Source organism: Heloderma suspectum, chromosome 3 (genome assembly GCF_057233095.1).
Source record: "Heloderma suspectum isolate Gila_16-S chromosome 3, 16-S_ref, whole genome shotgun sequence".
NCBI lineage: Eukaryota > Metazoa > Chordata > Lepidosauria > Squamata > Helodermatidae > Heloderma > Heloderma suspectum.
The window spans coordinates 173,381,203-173,403,212 of NC_139460.1; the positions used below are offsets into that span (position 1 = coordinate 173,381,203).

General features: G+C 41.5%; 1 protein-coding gene across 3 annotated transcripts in view; it reads right to left on the bottom strand.

Annotated features, from left to right (window-relative positions):
• Positions 1 to 4,662: 4,662 nt before the first annotated feature.
• The window catches only part of SUGT1 (SGT1 assembly cochaperone of MIS12 kinetochore complex), a 54,284-nt gene continuing 36,936 nt past the window's right edge, over positions 4,663 to 22,010 (bottom strand). Inside the window, exons 10-13 of one of the 3 annotated variants that reach the window (XM_084844912.1) lie at positions 21,849 to 21,956; positions 12,847 to 12,937; positions 7,266 to 7,453; positions 4,663 to 6,110 (exon numbers count right to left, since the gene is read on the bottom strand). In XM_084844912.1, coding sequence (XP_084701038.1) covers positions 6,009 to 6,110; positions 7,266 to 7,453; positions 12,847 to 12,937; positions 21,849 to 21,956 — 489 coding nt within the window. In that variant the 3' untranslated portion in view covers positions 4,663 to 6,008. Of the gene's footprint in view, positions 6,111 to 7,265; positions 7,454 to 7,925; positions 8,301 to 12,846; positions 12,938 to 21,848; positions 21,957 to 22,010 lie in introns of those variants that run through there. The other 2 variants (XM_084844914.1, XM_084844913.1) reach the window with 2 other exon arrangements.

The following is a 22,010-nucleotide window of genomic DNA, read 5'->3' on the forward strand; positions in this document are numbered from 1 at the left end:
GAGATGTTTCATAGCTTGACTGGTACAAGTTCTGCCTTGAGGCAAACCATTATATATGCATTACATATGCCTCAAGGGTGTATATGCACCAATGCAATTATTTTGCCTTAAGCTAAGTGGCTAAATGCCAAAGATGTGAAAACATATTTAACTGAAGTTGAGAATTCTTAGAGACTTCACTTTGCTTTGATCTATAAGGATGTTTTCCCCCAGACAAAAATAGAAATCTTTGTAGCTCATTATAGAAAACCTGACAAGCTGCTAATATACCCTATTAGCTTTCAATTGCACACACCATTATATGCTTTTAACTACATGCATTTCAGTAAATCTTCAACTTTTTAACAGACAACCCACTAATGTGCATCTTTTCAATACCTACATTTCAATCCTGCACACACTTAATTGGAAGTATTTGGATGCAATTCTCACTGAAAGTGCACTCAGGATCATAGACTTAGACAACATAACAATACTACGTTGCAAAACCTGAAGCTGAAAAGCTATTTAACAAGCAGAGAATTCTGCCACTGGTAGTTTCATTTCAATGACCTCCTCTCCACCACACATGTATATAATTTCTGGAAAACTTATACAGCTTAATGCCTCATTGGACTCACATTTACAAAATTCTATGAACTGACTGCCTCTAAAAAAGGATACAACTGAAGTGGAAATACGATGGAGATGGACAACAGTGGCTTTTTGAAGGTGGATTGAAAGAGGGATTGTTGCTCATGATGCACACAATCTTTCACTGGTGGTAAACAGGTTCTGCAGATTTATGTACTGTTTCAAAAGCCTCTAAAACCCATTTGACCAGAGGTGACAGTGGGACAAGAGAAAACTACATGGTTTGGGAGAAGAAAAAATCACTTTCAACAAATTATCTGTTCCAGTCATAGAAATTCAGAACACACTTCTGGGGAAGGACTGAAAAGCTGCAGTTGGGTAAAGGAATGCTACCAGGGACTGAAATGCAGTGAGCCACTTCAGGCCTTCCCAAGAGCTTAGGCACACCCAGTAGGCATTGTTTTTTTATTCCCCCCGTGCCTTGGAACAGTAGACGCACTTCCACCCACCGACATCTTACAATCTGCTTTTGAAAATCCTGCTTTAAAAAGGCTCCCATGAGGCATGCTACCCAGAACCTCCCTTGGGTGCACACAATTAGTTATATCTTTCTTTGGATTCAGCTGTTGGCTAAAATACAAATAACATTGAGTGGACAGGGAAAGAACAAGCTTTTTTGTGTGTGCCAATTATACTGCAATGCCCTCTAATGACAACTCATGACATTTGTTTAAGTCAAACAAATACTCATGCAACTAGTACAGTACGGTACAGCAAAACGTTAGTATTATGTATAGCGTGACCTGGGTTGTTTCAAAAGGAAAAAAAAAATCTATGGTCAAAGACGGAACAAGTGAATAGTCATGTTTCTTTAAAATACTAATGCTTTTATGAAACAGTATTCTGAGTGGAGGAAGATACCAACAAAATCCTTGGGTACTATCAAGTATTATTAAATACATGGAACAAAATTAAGACTTGGCCAATTAAGAAGACTTGGTATTTCATCATATGTAAAGAATGAGGAAAGTTACATTGATCCATTGATACTGTGGAAAAAGCATGACAGTCAGGTTTAAGCAAGTGATGGAAGATAAGATTATATCCATGTCAGTATGAATGGTGAGCTGCCATAATAGTTTCAGTATTTTCAATTAAGGCACAAAAATCTCAGCTTAATACATAAAGATGTACATATTCTACATTTGAACAGAGAGAGAGAGAGAGAGAGAGAACAGGTATGTTTAGAAATCAGAATACTATGTATTTCTTCTCACATAGTTGTTCAAGAGAGAGAACTGATACTACTTAAAGATTCAAGCCTGCATTAAAGATTCAGGCCTGAACCTAAGTAACATACACGGTGTTCCATTTAGGCACCATGGTTTCTTTCCCCATTGAAACTGCAGCCCCACACGATCCTGAAAAATGGGCCTTTAGCATCAGGGCATCCTCTCAAGTGGGATTCAATGAAGTGTGAACGAAAAAAAATGGCCAACTCTTCTCTCTAGAGGGAAAGAACTTTCTGCTTTTATATGGGGCTGTTTGGAACCCAGCTTCATTTAATAAGCTTAATTAATAGCAGTATGCACAGAACACAAGATCTGGTTTGGACCCTGATTCAGAGGCTACCTGCTTTGACTCATGCAAATCTTCATGGTTCCCATTGACTAACATTGGAAATAAACTATAACATTTTTTTTTCTTTTTGTCAGACTTCAATGACATCTGCAGGCATAGTGGTCCCTTATTAACAGATTATATATGCCAAATTTCAGTCCAAGAGGTACAGGGGTTTTAGCGCGAAGTATTTCTAAATCAGGGTGCACAATCTGCACAGCCCCAAGACCTTAACTGAGGCAGTAACAGGGCTAGCCTTTTCTCCACTGCTCCTGCAGCAATCCTGATACCAATCACACCTTTCCTGCCACTGTTGCCAGTGAGGAAAGATCTGTATCAGGATTACTAGGGGAGGGGTGGAGAGAAGGTTCTCCCCTCCCTCCCCCAGCCATCGTCATTCAGATTGATCTTTCCCCCCTGCAGCTAGCAAGGAAAGGGCAATCTGTATGAGGATCATTGGAATATGTATCTGCACATACATGTATATGCATGTAGTTCCCAATCCCCACACGTGACCCTCACGGCTGAAATTAATTTATTTTAAAAAGGAAATTCCAATTATTTTATTTCTCAGAGATGGATGAAATTTCCAAAGAAAGTTACCCTTTTTGAGGGCATCAAGCCTGCCAAGTTTCAGATGAATAGGTGCAGGGAGCTTTGTGCAAGCGCAGCCATTACACTCTGGGGTTTCCAAAAAAGGATGCATTTATCCCCATTTTTTGTTGGAAATTGTTATGAAAATGACATTCAGCATAGAAATGGCTCTAGTTAAGAAACCTGCAAAAATTCAGGATAGGTGCAGGATTTTTTGTGGGAGTGTACAGTTTTTGTGTGTGTGTGCGTGATTGTCTTTCCCTTATCCCCCTCCACAGGCTTTTGGGGAATTTGTATGAAAATGCTGTATGTTGTAAAGGTGTCCCTAGACAAGAAAACTGCAACATTTCAGAAGAATAGGTTGAGGGGCTAGAGAGTTATGATGAAGAACACTTTAAGACCTTTTTGTTTTCTGCTCAATTGACACCAGTCACAGAAAGTGCAATAGGTCAAAGTGGATGATGGTTATAGAGCATATAGTGGCAGGAGGACTTTAACAGCCAGCATTTTCCAAGCAAGTACCCAAGTGCTACATACACCCTGCCAGGTCCCACAGACTCCACCAAACCACCTTTGATGCCCTTGGTCCTGGGAGATAGAACGAGTGAGCTGAACACAAGACCAGTCCTGCGATTTACTATTTCAACATTCCTCCCTCAAAGAACTGGGATTGGAGAGCTCTGGTTAGAAGCTAGAGCTGCCAGTCACAAAACTGGAAAAGGAAAAATGTGTGTCTTTTACTCCGGGCTAGAGCTAGGAGACAGATCCTAGCTCTAGTGCAGTTGTGAATGAGCAAGAATGCGGGTGCACGCTGCTAGATCAGTCCTCCTCTGGCTCCTCCTGTCAATAGGAGTGGCTAAACAAACCAGTAAACCTTTGTCTATGGCTTCTTTAGTATTACCTCATAACCAGGATCCCTAGCTTGTTGCTCTCCTAACAAGCCAGAATCATAAGCCAGGATTTGTTCTTGGTTTATGATTCTGGCCTCTTACGAGAGAAGCAAGCCAGGAATCCCCGTTCAGCCATATTGCCAAACAAACCATAGACAGAGGCTTCCTGGCTTGTCTAGCCACTCCTGCTGGCAGAAGCAGTCAAGTATGAGTGATTGAGAAGCATGAATCAGCATGCTTGCCTGTTCCTGATGCTTCCAGAATTGGCCCAATATGTTTATTACATCAAAAATTCTGGTTAATAAATCTAAGTCTGATAAGGTTCAGACCATCAGAGAATGGCTTACTAGAATGTAGCATAAACAAGGTTAGTAAAGTTGACAAGTTATGTTCAAAATAGGCAAAATCTGTTATAAGAAATGTAACTTCTTTTTAACTTAATAGCCCTTTGTGAGATAATGGATGTGTTATAACGTAAGCAATATTGAGATACACCCACTGTGATTATGTTAAATGCTTTAGGGCGCAATCCTATGGGGACAGGCAGCCACCTCCGAACTCAGAGCCGACTGCCTAGCCAGTGCAGGGCAGGAGAAGCGCAGAGGGAATCGTCCCCTCCATGCTTCAGCCACCCGCATTTGTGGCTAGACACCCCGATTTCAACTGTCTAACCGTAGGAAGGCGGAGCAGGGGAAGCGGCTGCCAGATGACATATAGGTTGTGTCGTACCAGCATTTCCGCCTTCCCCACCCCGGGATGCCCTGTTTTTGCCGCTCCATGCTCCTCTTCTGAGCGCGGGGCTGTTCCAAGCTGCCTGTGAGGCAGTGTGGTGTAGCAGGAGGTCGGTTCCTGGAAACCCGCATATCCTATGGCCGTCTAGCTGCTGACTAGTGGCCATACGACTGCTCCCTTAATTAGCCTCTTTTCAGGTCACATTCTGATTATTTCCGTTATGTTAAATTAAGACAAAATCACTTGTAGGTTATATTGTAATGCTTACATAGCAAGATTTGCTATTTTTATTGCAAACAAAAAGGTATAGCAAAAACCTTAATTTTCTCCTGCAAAAGGCATATCGACAGGCTGGCATATCGACAGGCTACGTGACTCTAGAAATGACGGTTTGGTTTCTGTAAGCGTTTGACAGGAAATAAATGAGCCTGACTTCTTTATGGAAAAGTTATATATTTACACTTTTATTTGAATGCAGAATTAAACAGCAAACAATATTAACACTAGCTGAAAAGTGTGTTTACCCCAAAGTCACCAGAGCGAATAAATTATTTAAAGGAATTGTGTACATTAATAAGGCAACAATCCTAAGTAGTCCAATTAAAGGCCTTGGTAACTTTCCAAATACATAACCAAGCAAGCCAGCAGAAAACGAGTGTTATGACCAGGTCTGGTTTATCTCCAAACAACCCCTTTACGGACAATAGTGATAAGAGGCCTCAATTACTGATTATACCTCTAAAACCTGCAGAGAAAAGGTCATCCTAAAGCATGTAAAGATATGAAGAAGACAGGAATTATCTTCAAAATGAACATTCAGTGCTTTAGTTTCAAGGATGCCGTGTCCACACACAATGGCAAATACATAAATGGGCAACACAGAGTGGCACTGCTAGGACCAGACCTTCAAGTGGAAATCTGGCCCCCACAGCCTTTAGGGCCCCCAAATGCAGTCCTGTATCTCCCACCGCTGGTTTTCTACGCATACTGGCACACTGCTTGCTTTTTCCCCATTGCTGGTGCTCTACTCATGCTCCCTCTGCCCCTGTGTACTTTCTCCCAAGGCAGCAGTGCCTTTTATCTATTCTTTCTTTCTTTCTTTCTTTCTTTCTTTCTTTCTTTCTTTCTTTCTTTTTCTTTCACTTTTAGAAGAGTCCGGGTCCACTGCAGAGGAAGCTGTAGTTGCACCTTGGATCTTAATTTCTCCAGATGGCCTTTAGGTGGCCATGTGCGCCTAGAAGTATGCCGGGGAAAGCAACATGCCAAGTGCAACTGCACCTCTACTCTGCAGTGCACCTGAACTCTTCTAAAATTGAGAGAGAGAGACAGACAGACAGACGAGAGAAAGGTGCTGCTGCGTGGTAATGGGAAGGGAAGAGGAGAGGAGAACAAGCATTGGAGGAAGTGAGGTGAGTGGTGGGGTAGAAGTAGAAACAGCACCAGTGTGCAGGCTGGGGCGGGGGAAGAGAAGCAAGAAGAGAGAAAATGTGGGGGGAGATCACAGAAAGAATGAGCGCAGGGGGCTGCCCAGGAGTGTGGCAGACCCTCAGAGTACCTTGCCCGGGATCCCCTTAACCCTAGTAGCACAACTGAAGTAAGTCAGAATTTTTTCCATTCCATGTCATCTGGAGGATTGACTTCTACTTTCCTTTTACCCACATCAGACCAGTTTGTGCTCAAAACTGTCCCACCAGACTCCATCTGCAAAAGTAAAAAAATACACACAATCAGCTGTCAGTTATAAAATAAAATGAATTAATCCAAAACTCTTTATAACAGATTGAGTTATACAGGCAAGGGAGACACACTGATGATATAAGCAAATGTCAGCTAAACTAGAATGTTCATATAATACCTTCCACAAATAATTTAAGCTGAAGAATTACACAGGCAAAATGTGGTTGCTTCATAAATACATGAGGACTTATCTGATTAACCATAGGCCTTGCTACCTGAGAGATGGTACAGTTAGGAAATGGCAATACTTTGAAAAAGCCTTTAAGACTCAAAATAAATTCTGGAAGTTTGATGCAAAAGGCGGTGGGAAATAAAGTGTTCTGATACTCTCTAAATATTTAACAATTAACTATATTCATTCTCAGTTCCCACTATGCACAGGGGAAGGGAATGAGATGGAATTCTAGTAATTTTTAAGAACATGTACAGGGTTTAAACAAACCCAAAGATTTGCAAGCTTTTCTTACAACTTAATTTGTAGACCAAGTATTCAAGACCAAACAGGGAAAGCATACACTTGGGAAAAGTCTAGCAGCATTACTGGGAAAATCCAATGTGTAAAAGCCTGAACACATGGCCATGTAGGTATGAACACATATATGATCTCTTTCTGACCAAAAACATTTGTATATGAACCTATATCATGACATCTTCCAAAATCCTAGTCACAAACTATTCCTGTTAAAGCCATTTTAATTCAGTGTTGCTATTCTACTTATGTTTATTCTGCAGTAAAGTTCTATGGCTTGTATCTAAAGCTGATTTTCCATGAGCAAAAAGCATGTTTGCTTCTCCTCCTGATTTTGTCTAAACCTCTCTACTTGTTGCACTCCTCAGTGCCACATCCCATACTGTTAGATGGTTCCCAAATTCTCAGGAGCAGCTTTTCAGGGGGCACAAGTAAATAGTAGGGGATTAGCAAAAATCAGGAGTCTGTTTTCTGCTTGCACAAACACAAATATAGATACAAGCCTATGAAAATAAGTCTTCATACATTCTGCCACATCTACAACATAGGCTTATCTGTCAAAGCCTAAGTTAATTTGCAGTCATAATAAATTAAGCATGATACAGAAATTCTCATAGCCAATAGTAGCTAAAATGAGGCAGGTAACTTACAAAAGATTTGTTCATGGCACGTCTCACTTCATCTGTACCATCTGAGTAGATCTGCTGGAAAAGTTTGTTTAAAGCTGCATCACCCTCTAACTTTTCATTCTTCTCTTCTTCTTTGATCTCACCCACCAATTTGTCCCAATTCCTTGTATAATGAGAAGATGATGGATAGAGAAGCATGGAATCTGAAACTGTAAAATAAATGAAACAATAAGATCTCAACAATATATCCCAGCCTAACCTAAGATGGTTGTGAGGTTTGAGAACTTTAGCTAGTACTGACTAGCTAAAGGTTTGAGAACTTTAGCTAGTATTGCCCTTCTGACATCTAGGGAATGAAGCTTGATCCCCATTGGGGAGGCAGGCTGGGGAAGGATCACTGGTAATACAATATCCTGCGTTAGATGGAATTATGAGACAACCTTTGGAAGAATGGAGCAATCTGGGTGTAACACTACTTTGTCGCTATGAAAACTTAGGAAAGTTGGTGGTGCCTTAGAGCTCATAGTTTGCTCACTGTGTGCTGAAGTAATAGCAACAAGGAAAACAACTTTAACTGTGAGGAGCCTAAGGTCGGTTGTGGCCATAGGTACAAAGGTTTAGCCATTAACTGATCCATTACCACTGACAGACTCCAATCTGGGACCAGCAGGGAAGCCAGTGGATAGACATTAGCAAGTCCTTCAAGGAAACATTTAATATGAGGATGTGAGAAGACAGAGAAACCTTCAGTGATGAGCCGATATGGCTGCTAAGTAGACTTAGAGGAAATAGCTAAACCTCTAGATTTCAAAGGAAGAAGAAAGTCCAATATACTTGGTAGATCACAGAATTTTGGGTTCTGTTCCGCTGGAACAACAAATTTCAGAAAGGCCTTCCATCTGGCAGCATACGAGACCTGGGTGGAAGGGTTGGGTGACACAGTCATTACTTCTAGGATCTTGTTGGAGAATTGATGAAATTGCCCACTTTCCATGCAGTGAGATGCAGTCTCCAGGTCCGGGTGCCTGGTCTTCCCATTGCTCATTATGAGGAGCTCTAGGAGGTAAGGGAGAGGTAGAAAAGTGTGGTTGGACAGGAGGAGAAGTGTCGCCAACCACGTTTGCCTCAGCCACCACGGGGTTATCAAGATGCATACTGAGCCCCATCATCCTCATGTGACTAGAGAGAAAGGGGGGAATGTGTAGGTTAGAGTGCTTCCCCAGTGAAAAATGAAAGCATCTCCCAGAGAGCCCAGATTGCGCTCAGCTCTGCTGCAGGAAGACTGGCATTTTGTATTTACTGCTGTAGCAAAGAGATCAATAGCTGGAATGCCCCACATGTCAAAGAGTTCTAGTGACTGTCGGAGAGAGTTCCCACTCATGAGGGGTGGTTCCCGACCTACTGAGTGAGTCAGCAAGTGTGTTTGACATTCCTGTGAGGTGTATGGGGCGGGGACAACGTGGCGCTGTATGCACCACTGCGTACAGTGGGTGAGTCAATGGAAGGGAAGGATCTCGTTCTGACCCTGCTTGTTTATATAGAAGACAATAGTGGTGCTGTCTGTTGCAATTTGGATGGATTGCTTTTGACGCCTGATTCGAGTGCCGGCAGGGCTTTGGCAATGGCGAGAAGTTTGAGTTGGTTGCTGTGTAGGGTTCTCTTCCGACAGGACCACAGTCCTCTGATTGTGAGTGAACCACAGTGGGCTCCCCAGCCATGAAGGGACATTGGCCATGGTGACTGTTAGGGACAAACAGGGAATCCAGAAGCTGAGTCTCATAAGAGGTGTGTTGGAACCATCCACCAGTGTAGGGAACATCAGGAAGAGATAGGAGACAAGTCCAGGGGTCTATTTCTTGGCTGAAGATTCATAGGGACCATGACTGGAGTGGTCTCATATGGAGGCATGCTAATGGAGTTACTATGGTGGTGGAGACCATTAGCTGAAGAAGGTGCTGGTTGCTCAGTATTGGCCAGTAGCCTCTGGTTTCAATGCAAAGCATCATAGCATATCTGCTCTGTCCTCTGGTAGGTAGGTGCGGGCTCAAGTAGAGTTGAGAAGTGTCCCTATAAATTGTTAGGTTTGAGATGGGATGAGACATGATTTTTCTTTGTTGACCTACAAACTGAGAGATTCCAGAAGTGACAGGGCAATGTTGATGTTCTGACGCGGTGGTGAGAGGGGCTATGAAGAGCCAGTTGCCTATGTATGGTAAAACAATGATCCCTTTAAGTCTCAGTTGTGCCACCACTACTGCCATACAATTCATAAAGACTCTTGGAACTGTGGCTAAGCCGAAAAGGAGAACCTTGAACTGGAAGTGTTTGTTGCCAAGGATGACTCTGAAAAAGGGGTAAGAAGTACAGTGTATAGTGATTTGGAAGCAAGCGTCACAAAGATCTATTGTTCTGAACCAGTCTCCCTGATGCAAGAGGGGAAGAATGGAGGAGAGAGAAGTCATCCTGAACTTTTGGGGGCAGATGTAGTGGTTTATACCCCAAAGGCTGAGTATAGGTCAAAGAGCTGCATCCTTTGGGGGGACTGTAAAGTACTTGGAGAAGAAACCGGTGGTCCTTTGAGCAGGGCAGAGCCTTTCTATCACACTCTTGCTCAAGAAGATAGTGATTTCTTCTCTTAGAACCCGAATAAGGTGAGTAGACCGGAAGATCCCTTGGGGGAGGAGGGGTCTTCAAATTAGATGGAATAGCCTCAGGTGATAATAGAAAGTATCCACTTGGTGGTGATGGACTTCCAGGCGTCGAGAAAGGGTTCGAGCCTGTTCTAGTAGAAAAGAGCCAGTGGTTGGAGTCAAAGATGCTGTTTGGTTTGGTCAGGATGTTTACCACAAGTGGGTTGGTGGTATTTGCTCTGAAATGGTCTTTTTCAGTGAAAAGAGGAGTACAAGCCTTGTCTGAAAGCTCGGGTTGGGCCTCAGCTGGGCTGGCGCCAAGGTGGCCACTGGTGTTGCCGGTACAGACATGGGCAGTTGGTGGAGGTTGCTGAAGACTGGGATCCCATTCCCATCTTCTGGGTGAATGTCTTCATTTTGTGGATGCAGTCAAGGGTGTCATCTATGGATCCACTAAAAACATCTTTGCTATCGAACAGGGTCTTCCACTCTCAATCTAGCTTGCTAGTGGAGTCCTGTAGTATAGAGCCAGGCATGTTGTTTCAGAGAAATAGCAGCTACCGTGGCCTTTTAGCCACAATTGGCTATGTGGCAGGTTGTATTAATCTGTTGAACTATTGGCCTGTGGGATTCTGCTTGGAATATCATTGCCAGGTTTTTGATGTCTTCCAGGAGATGGTTGGAGAAGGTTGCTGCTTTTTCCCACCAGAACTGCTGGTAGGCTGCCATGCATGCCTCATAGTTTGCCACTCGGAGTGAGAGGGCTGCAGTGGAGTAGATTCTGCATCCCACTGAATCTAATTCACTTCCCTCTGAATCCATGGGAGCAGATTAAAGCTTTTGTTGTCTTTGACTGGGCTGTTTCCACTATTAGGGAGTTTGACACAGCGTGTATGAAGAGGAAGGAGCAATCCTCTTTTTAAACCTAATACGGATACTCCAATTTTCTAAACATCGGTGGCAGAGAAGAGGGTTTCATCTAGGATTGTTTGACTATGTACAGCAATGCTGGAAGCATCGGGATGATAACAGGTGGAGCTAATTCTGGATGTAACCTTTTAAAGACTAGATCCGTGACTGGGGGGAATTTAATCTCTAGTCCAAAGGTTTTGCCATTCTGAGGATTTGTTCTGCGCATGGCCTGATGTAATCCCATGGGGAGACAGAAATTTGATCCCTTATAGTGGAGTCTCGTGAGGAGGTTGAAGCCCAGACAGAAGTGGTAGAAGATTACTCTAAGCAATAGTCATCCTGCGCCGAAGATGGGTCATTGGCCAGTTTTTATGTGCAATGGATGGGTAAATTGTAATGCCAGTGGTGACTGCATAATGGCCGGTAGCTTCAAAGTTTTTTCAGGTTTACATCCTGAAAAACGTTGGCCAGGAGAAGAGGGCAGAGAGCGAGTGGCAAACTTGTAAAGCTTGCTTCCATGGCAGGTTCTGGTAACTGAGCGTCAGATGGTTTAGATACCGTGTGAGGTGTTGCGTGGTTAGAAGTTGCCTTAGATCATTCTAGACAGTGAGGGGAACAAGAATGTTGGCAATGGGGATGGTAACATGGGTAGTCTCTATCCCTATATTCATAAAGATGTCAGCATCTTGTCTAGTATGTCCTTGTTCTGGGAAGGTTGCATGTGTAAGAGTTTCACGGCAGCTAGGAGTAAAAGGATCCTTACAGTGGTATGCTAGACCCTTATTGTGCAGGTCCTTTATTCTAATTACACTTCACAACCTGGATGTCCTCTACCCTAATTAAATTAAGAGGTGATGCCCTTCTGCAGCATGCAAAGTATGGTGGCACCAAATAAAAGCAAATGCCTTCCTGAACTCGTAAGTCACGGCCCTAGTCAAGCAACCTATGAGGGTACCTTTACATTGGCCAGTCCAATGCTTTGGTGGGAAATATGGTCCAATCATGAAGTGTTGTCATGAAGTGTTGTCACCTGAAGGTAAATCTGTCAGTAAAAGACCAACTAGGCATCCTCATGGTACACCTGTGTTCAAGGAACCTTCACCTAATTACTTCTTGGAGGAATGGTGTTCGTACCATTTAGCCAGAGAGCCTTAACTCAAACAAGCAGCCAGGAATCCCTGAAAGGCTCCAATTCATCCTCCAGACCCACACTATTGTAGCCTTTATTAAACCTAGGGATGTCAGAGAAATCCACAATGGAACCAAATGACTTTGGATTTTCATGAATCAGACTGGCAGATTCTGTAGCAGGCTGGCTTTTTCCCTTTCCAGCAGATTCCATGGACCGGTTTTCTAACTTTCCTGAATTCTGTGCAAATTTCATGGCATAAAAATACACAAAATAAAAAATCCAGCCACAAATGCGCATATCCCCCATAGGCTAAAGTGTGAAAATGCGCATTTTGGGGGAATTCGCGCAACTGTCCATTTGCGCAAATGCAGAACCAAAAAAAGAGAGACTCAATTCTGTTGCTGGATGGATAACAGAACGACAGGCACCTGACAATCTGTGAAACATAGACAGAGCTGATTTTACACAATCTGTACATCCCTAGTTACACCTCATCCTGAGAACACCAAATGTTGCTGTCTTTGGCTGAATCTTTGGCTGAACCTATAACTGCCCTTGAGTCTAGCCTACAGAGGAAACATATAAGCATGAAATACAACTCAGACATTATGTTACAAGCTTGCATTTTTCACAACTCCAAAGGCATCTAATCTCCCTCCATTGTTGTGTCCATTCTCTACTTATAGGGGTGGATAGAAAGTAAATCTCCAGATGTATTGGACTTCAACTCTCAGCATTCCTGGCCACTGGGAGATCTACCTTCTGCCAACCCCTGCATTACAGCAAAAGATATTTGAGTAGCAAAACTGAGAGACATGCAAGAATCAACCTATGATTCAAGTAGCAACTGTTACAAACAAAAAGGGACAATGAAACTTTGTGTAGACAAGGGCTAACAGTATAATGGGTATGGTTGAACACAACAGACCTGGTGCAAATTGTTTTAGTTTAGGAGAATCTTCATTTCCTTCCAGTTTCTCCCATCGTACAGCTTCTGGTTTCTTCATTTTTATTTCAATCTATAGAACACAAAACCGACAGCATTTTAATGCATTTCACCAGCCCTGTAAAGTTTTTGTGGGAAAATGTAAAGGGTAGGGGGAGAGACAGAGAGAGATCAGCTGCAATACCAATACAGCATACAGCAACTAAGCTGATTTTCACAGCATGTTCAGCATATCATTTAGGTTGCAATCTTGTACCCTCTTACCTAGGAGTAAGCCCCACTGAACTCTCGGACTTATGTCTGAGTACAGATGTAGATGATTGTACTGTTAGTACCTTTTGACATTTTCTGGATTACGTGAATGTGTTTTCATGTGGTTTGGCAATTTTTTTCTTTTAATTCTGAAATCCTTATGTCTGATCTGAAGGGCATATGATGTACTATTTTCTGAAGGCAGGGTACAACAACAAGCTGACACATCTCCTCCTCTCCTGGTGCTATGCCATAGTGGCACCCTAAATCACAAACCTGATCTCATGAGGAAACCTGGGATTTTACAGCATTATCATCCAGAACCAGAAAATACAAAGAGCACTGTGAACTTCCACAGAAAGCAGATCACATAATCTTGAACGGCTTCCATTTAAGAGTCACAAAACATTACTGAGTGTCTGAACCTTGATACAAATCAACACCTAAATTATGCCAATGATGTCATTACTGATACTAGAGAAATGGCTAAAAAAGAGCAAAGAACTGAATTGTTGGAACAGCTCTAAGTTCATATTCAGTCTTGTCATATTCAGCCTACAACCTTCTTTTGTCCTTTACTAGTTTGTAACAAACTAGAATTTCAGACACTGAAGCTGATGTCTATGACTTTGCCGAATGCAGAGCAAAATAGATGTTTTATGGCGAGAGCCATAGCAATTAAGATGATGTATCAAAAATATGGTTTTGCACTCCTAAAAAAGAAGGGCTTAAGAAAAACAAAGAATTGTGGTTACAATTAGGTCTGCACTATTTACTCATTCAGTTAAACATCTTCTGACTGACTAAAAAAGGTGCACTTGAGTGCAAAAGGTGCACTCAGGCAACACAATTTAAAAAGTAAAAATATTTTGAATACTTATAAAAACTGCAGATGGCAGGCCACCTCAGAAGAGGCATTCCCCTTTGGCTCACTGTCACACACAAAGAATGTTTCGAGGTAGCACATACTGCAACACATGCATGCATCACCTAAAAAGAAAGGCTTTTTTCTTCACAACTGTTGATTTAATTAATTTGTATGCATTTGTATATAACTGAATAAAACTCATGAAGTTAAGAGTCCTTAACTGGGTGAGAGCCCAAATTACAATCAAACAACAGCATGATGCTATTAGGAAATATGTCTTAAAACATTTAGAAGCCAAACTGTGCAAGTCTGGTTATTTCTAAAAATAGGGAAATTTCCCAAAATGATAAAAGGGACAGACTAGAAAGTTTAGCACACAGACATGGATTGTTAAACATGTTACAAGGCATATAATTCTATAATCTACCTGTTTCTTTCCCCTTATTTTGGGGTAATTTGTAATTTTATAATCAGCCAGAGTACAGACTACAGCAAGATTCCACCCACTACCCCCCATTCAACACACACTCCAAATGACACATTCAAAAGCAAATGTATTTCCATATTTCACACTAGAGTAAAAAATCATATAATTCATTCTTAAGATCAGAGATAACAGGGTGCTGTATCATACTGAAGTATAGCCTGATCAACCTTATGCACAAATTTGTTGTGGCAGAGTTATACTGAAGTGAACCACAGTTCTAACAAAATCCAGGATAACCCAGGGATCCCTGTAGCCCCAAGAACAAGGACACCTTTGTACATGCTACCCCTAGAGAGCATTTTATAGCAAGCTACTTGAATATCAGCACAGATCAGAACTACTTTAAACATCTAACCAATCAGAGGTAGCTCAATTGTCTTTAGAATGAAAAATCTACATTTGTTTTTGTTTTTAAATTATGCTATTTAAAATTAAATGCTAAAATTTGCTTATTTCTATGAATTCTTAGAAAAGGCTGTATATTAGAAGGTTTAATCCAGCTCTCATCTTGCTACATATTGATTTTACAGTGTCTGCTTGATAGGATAAGTTGGGAGGTTTCAGACTATAAACTACACACCTGTCCTAGCTTTCAAAGTAAAATTAAGACCAGGATATTCCCCACAGTGTCCATTTTTGTCCTCAGTCTCAGGGAACAAACTGATTAAATGAAAACTTAAGGAGATGAGGTTTTATGCTTTTATATATACACTGTTCTGGCACAATCTCTGACTTGGCAAACCATAGTTTTCATCAACCAATAAACCATGTATCAGAAACTATGGTTATGAAATAGAAGAACTGAGAAAATTAATAACATATGTTAAGAGCAAATGAATTAGTGGAACTTTCTATTTAGTAGAACTTTCTGGGTCCATATTCGCATGTCTGTTTTCTGAAGTCATTGTCAGAGGCTCTTCAGACAACACAACACTCTGGAAGAGGAGCAGGGAGGGTGTCCTGGGGAGACTAGGCTTGTTTCTGTCATGATAAACACAGCCTGCATGTTGTTCTTTTCTCTTCTCTGTTCCCTGGCACAACTCATCAAATCATAGGCATTTTCTTTTTTTACCATTCAAAACAAGTAGGCATTAACTTTCATAGTCAAAGGCAAACTTTGCAAGCAGAATATTGCAGATTTGTCTTTTTATTTTAAAAAAATCAGGATTCAGTCACAACCACGAGATTCTACTCTAAAAACTCATACCCTGTACTCTAAAACATTACAGCCATGCGGCTTTCTAACACAGTATTGCTGTGTTACATACGGCTTCCAATAATTAATTTCACTATGAATGATGTGAGTTTTCTGGAGAATTTTGAACTAGAAAATCGACTGGGGTCTGATTTAGCACATCTGATGTTTAATAAACAAAAACTGAAGTATACCATATTATATATACAACATGTAAAATTATATCACATTCTTCCAATAGACAAATATTGAACTGCATTATTTTACGAGGGGATATTCAATAAAGTGCACTTAACATGGTTTAAAATATGAATCCTTTGTCAATATAAACATGGACTGTATCACTCCTGTCTTGGGGTCAACTGTATCTCAAGAAAGCCATACAACTAAAATACCTGAAGGAAGAAAATGGAAGGAAGTCTGAATTATCTGTAACAAATCTCACAGACCTTGAAACCATAAACACACACACACACACACACACACACACTACTCAAGCAGCCTGCGCAGAATCACATTTCACAACTGCATGAGTTACACATGAAGGGTATATGAAGAAATGGTTACATGAAGAAAACTGTTGCTGTGACTTTCTGTTATGCATCACCTACAGAGATTATACCTTCCCCTTTCCTTAGTCTCATCAGTGGCTGGGCCTAAGTAGTTCAAGGCTGCCTCATGATATTCCAGACAAGCTACCTATGTTGATCAAACTCCAGACTCAGTCTGGAGTTTGATCAACTCTAGACCCAGGTCTATTAGGATGAGACATATTTTGGAATGTTCACATCATTTTGGGTTGTTTAGCTTAGAAACAACATAGGCATTAAGGGAGCAACTCTGTGTCCCCTGGACAGTGTCTGGGGGACATAGGATTTCTTGGTTTTTTGCCTCCATGCTTGAAGACAGGGCTCCAAGCTTGGAGCCAGGAAACTGAGCTCCCCTCCCCCTTACAGCCAGCATGGAGACAACTGTGTCAGCTGCCTCTCCGTGGTCGGTAAAAATAGTGCAAAGAAAGGAGGGCTTCCTGGGGGCAGGGGTGGGTCGCTTACACCTTTTCCTATTGCTGCCCTAGCCTCCTTCCCTCCCCCTCTCTGAAGCCTCTGCTAGACAGGCAAAGTCTACCTAATATGCAGCACGGGAGGTGCAAGGCACTTCCCTCTCTGCATAGGATACTTGAAAGTCTCCAAGTTCAGGGGCTTACGAGTACCCAGGGCACAATCCATAGCACTGCACCATTAAGGAATGTCCAATATATAAACAAAATTGGCCATCCTTTGACCACGGGTCTTGAAGTGTATGTGGAGACCATCTGTTCATAGGTGTTCACATCACCTTTAATTAAATTACAATAAAGAATTATCTCAGTTCTGGTCTGAGATTGCTACAGTGTTATGCACTGAGAAGGGAGAATCATTGTCTTGCCTTTCTTTGGCATATAACTTACAAGTGTCGTATCTTGGAAACAAAAAATGCTGCGGTTGCCACAATCGGATCTCTGGGCAAAGAATTCTGGGAGGATTTTTGGTTTAGATTTTCGATGTGCCAGAGTAAAGTTTTTCCTAGCTAATCCTTGGGCTAGTGGCACAGGAGTGAAAACATTATCAGTTGTTATACTCTGTTTAGAATCCTATGTGTTGTTAGTTTCTCAACCATTGTCTGGCCTAGGTTTTGAGCTGCCTGGGCCTGGCTTTTTACAAAGATGCCAAAGAGCAACACTCAGCAACATAATTTGCAAAATATTTCAGTGAACAGAAGAAAGTATTTATCTAAAAGTCCTTGATTGAGAGTTGCCATTAAGTCTGGACACCTGCTGAGGTGAGGGTGTAGATAGCTTGTAAACAATTGAAGATGCAATGGACATCACAGTGACCTCAAAAGTCAATTCATAAGTTTTGCACAAAATGATAGCTATGATGAAAAAAGAGGTTCTAACTGGAAGAAAATGTTTAAATAATTCAAGCTTGTAAAAGGGTTTTGTACACCTATGGGGTACTATTGAACCCTGATACCATTTGTACTGATGCTAAGGAAAGTGAATGATTTGTCTATTATGAAAATAGACAAAATATTGTTCCTTCACCCTGTATGTTCCTCTCACAAGAAGTGGAAAGAACACTCACACAGCTCTGCTAGGAACAGTCAGTTGAAAAAAATTACAAATCTGAAACTGCCCAATTTAACTGATAATTAGATAGTAAATTTTCCATGGAAAAATCAAGATAATATGAGTGTTGATAGTGCAACTGGTACAATTTCCTTCAGGATGGGATGTAACCCAACTGTGACTCCTGATAGTTCCATAATTATAATTAATTCAGTATGTGAGCCTTATGTGGCTAAAAGAAATGCTAAATTTTGCATAATTATATTAAATTCTGACGCATATTTCAAGGTTATGTAATACTTTAGTCCTAAGTCACAACTGCTCAAACAGCAGTTTCAAGATTTCTAAAATTGAGACAACATACTCAAAACAACCTCAACTTCCAGTGCCTGAAGTATCTCTTTACAGCCCTCATTCTTTTTTAAGTGTGTATGCACAACACTTTTAGGAATAAAAAGAATACTGAAGTCCTATTCCTAGATTAAAATTTTGAAGTAAGCACTAGAGTATAAACTATGAATTACCATGATAGTGCAATGCTAATAGTTCACAGTGACGTACTAGGGAAAACCAACATATTCAGCTATTTCTGTCTCCCCAGCACACACATAACTCCGCACTACTAAATGGTACTCTTAACATTTTAGCGCCCTCTAGTGAAAACAAGTCAATTTCACCAAAACTGCAGATATTCTACAAGAAATGCAATACCTTAATTTGAATCTATCATTTAAGGGGTTGTATGCAAGACTTACAGAACCAGTTTTGTGAATAAATACAGTTACTCTAACACAGCTGCATCTGGCAAATGTAGCTATGCTATATTTGTATGAGAATCTATACTAAACATGGCAGGATGACATAACAGTAGAACCCAAATTAACTTGATTCAATGGCAATATACAATACATTTAAACTACATATTGTGTATTATTTCCAGAGCCAAGTCCCCACATTTCAACTACAAGCAACAATTACGGATGAAGCTTTACAGGTTTCGACTGCTGGATGAGATTTCTCCCCTCTCTTCTGTGAAAGCAGAGCAGAGCCTCGATTATTTGTTGTTGTTGTTCAGTCGTTCAGTCGTGTCCGACTCTTCGTGACCCAATGGACCATAGCACGCCAGGCCTTCCTGTCCTGCGCTCTATCTTTATATAGTAGCCTCAAAATACTATTCTGTATCCCCTTGAGAATTGGAGCTAGATTATATAATCACATGTAGTTTGAGGTTTCAGGCCTGGTTTTGGTCTAGAAACCGTCTTGGTATTCCTGATGGATGACCTATGCCAGGAGACAAACAGTGGGAGTGAGGCCCTATTGATGCTCTCTGGACTAAAATCCCAAGAAAAAAACAAAATACAACTTAGCTCACACTGCTGAGAAAACAGTAAGACAGAGAACACCTGTCACAATATTGCTGCTGTGGTGGTTGAAAAGAAACTTGGCAGGAACTGCAGAAACATCTCAGCTCTAGAACATTCCAACCAAGGATCTGCAGCGCTGTAGAATGTGTGTGTGAGAGTGAGGCATAGAGAACATGAACAACCTTGAGCTTAGACTACTGCACTGTATTTCATGGCCCTGCCCTCGAAGATGGAAACAGAAACTGCAGATGGCTCACAGAAACAGAATGCAGTTGAAAGAGTATCTTGCCAGTATAAAAAGAACGTCATCTTTGCACTGAATTCAAAGTGCTGACTTTAAAGCTCTAAAAACCTTAGGTCCCAGGTACCTAAAGAATGCCTATCTCCAAATCAACCTTCCCAGATGTTAAGGTCATTTACTGATGCTCGTCTTCAGGTCCTCCTCACACTCCTGGTGAGGCAGATGGTGATCAGGCAGAGCATTTTTGGCTGTGGTGATCCATTTGTGAAACTCTCTCTAAGAAGCTTGCCTGACATCTACACTTATCCTTTGGTATCAGGGAAAACCCTTTTTATTCTCCAAAGCTTTTTAGAAATTTTAGACCTCAGTTTACTGTTTTAATCAGCATTTTATTCTAGTGTTTTTATGCTGATCATATTTTATATTTTACTGAATTTTTTTATGAAAACCATCCTCAGATTTTCTTTTGGTGAAGGCCAATATATAAATTTCCTAAATAAATAAAAAAAGAAATTTCCTAAATAAATAAAAAAAGTTTTGCAATGCTTTTTCCTAACAAGTAATCCTGGGGGGCTTCAATCATAGAACCAGTGGAGGAGGGGGAAGGGTTTAAAGGTTTTCCCTTGCCAGATATGTCTACTCCCACATGCCCAGCCATGCTGCTTTTCCACCCACTGGGAAATAGTTACGGGTTCCCATATTAAACAACTCTGCACTTCCTAACTCTCCACTCAAGATTCTACTGGGTGCTTTTTCTTGGAAAGGTTAGAATGAGAGAAAAACTGCCCAAGAGCCAGGTGTCATGCATGACCCAGACAAAGGATGACTCTTCAGATGAAGACCCTGAAACCATGCAGTCTAAAGACACTGTGGGTCCTCCTGACAGTAGTGATACTGCAGGGACCCCCAGCATCTGGGAGAAGCTACACATGGTCCTCCAAAAATGGTGGAGTCTAATGTCAAGGTCCCCTGAATGGGGAGCTTCATACCTTCCTTGTAGAATCAAGAGGAGGATGCCAAGCATCTGTCCAGCCCTAAAACATGCTGGTGCTAGAAGGTGAAGGCACAGGCCGCCACTCAAAGGAAAAGTGTGCCTCAAGCCCGTTAGCAAACAGAGTACTCGAGAGTGGTCTCCTCAAGAACAAGGGTCTCCTTGGCAGACTCTGAAGCCAGGTCTAACAGCTTGCAGCTGTACCTGGCTGTGGGCTAAGAGACTTGACTAGATAAGTTCTTTGCTATTTCCTGCAGTTTGCTCCAGGACTGTACTCGGCCCAGCCATAGCAGGACCAAGAAACCACCAATTGGTGGTTATGGGGAAAGGGGGTGAAGTTGAGGGAAGGAGTTGTGGCCTTCTAGGGGCTCCCAGAGGGCCCTGGCTGGATTTGGCTCCTGGGCCTGAGATTCTCCACCCCTGGCTTGCAGCATCCTAGAGGAGAGCGTGGCTGGCTGGCTGAAAGACTGAACAGAAGCACTCCTGCTTGGTGGTGATACAGCGCAACATTTTGTTGCGGGCCCACTTGTTACCTTTATGCTGTTACACTTTATTGTGTAAACAGATTTCCTATTTTGTTTTTAAAGCAGCCAACTAATGGACCTAGACTCTCTTGTGATAGATCTGTCTCTGATAAGACAGGTGGGATTCAACAACTCACCAAGTTACGGACTCTGCAGTCTCACCGTACTTTCCTAAAATAAACTGATATTAACCCTTGTATTTAGGGTTTGACAAAACCGATCAGTTCAGCTATGATCACCATGCAGGAGCACAGAAACTGATAAAAGGTGCAAAACACAGCATTCTGAATTTGCAACTTGTAATACAAAACAAACTGGTTTTGTTGTAGTTGCAGTTAACAAACTGTTTAACAAAGCTATTCATTGAAAGTCATCTTGAGAGAAAAAGCAACTTTGCATTTTACTTATTTATTTCATTTATATCCCCACCTTTTCCCCTCTCATAAGGAACCCAAGGCAGCTTACATTGCCATCATCCTTGCCATATTATCCTCACAACAACCCTGTGAGGTAGGTTAGGCTGAGAGTCGGTGAATGGGCCAAAGTCACCCAGTGAACTTCATGGCCAAAAGCAGGAACTAGAACCCAGATTTGCCAAGTCCCGTCCAAAACACTAACCACTACTCCTCTCTGTTAAAAACAGTGTAGTAATTATGACCATCATAAGACAAGGCTCAGCACTAGAAATAAGCAAGAGATGGAACCCAACAGTGACGTTCTTCTGGGATCAAATCCCACTTGGCCCCTCTACTTTCTGCCTGAAGTCCATCAGCAGCCAGCCCATTTAGCTGATGGAAGGAGACAGTGACAGCTAGTGCCTGCCCCCTAGACCATGTATATTTAATACTACTACTCTTAGCCAGTTGAGATTTCTCCTTTGAAAAAAGGCAGGATATAAATATGGAAAAAGTGGCATGTATCTGGCAAACTAGTTTATTCTTTTTTAAAAAGTTACCTTGGTTGAAAGAACTTTGAATGCACTTTGTTCTGGAACTATGGAATGAAGAAGATGAAGCTTTAAATTGTAGTCTTCCTCTGAGGAAAGCTTCACCAATGCATTTAGCTGTGAATATAAAATGTATCAGAAGCAGACACAAGAAAAATATAGGCTTCCTAA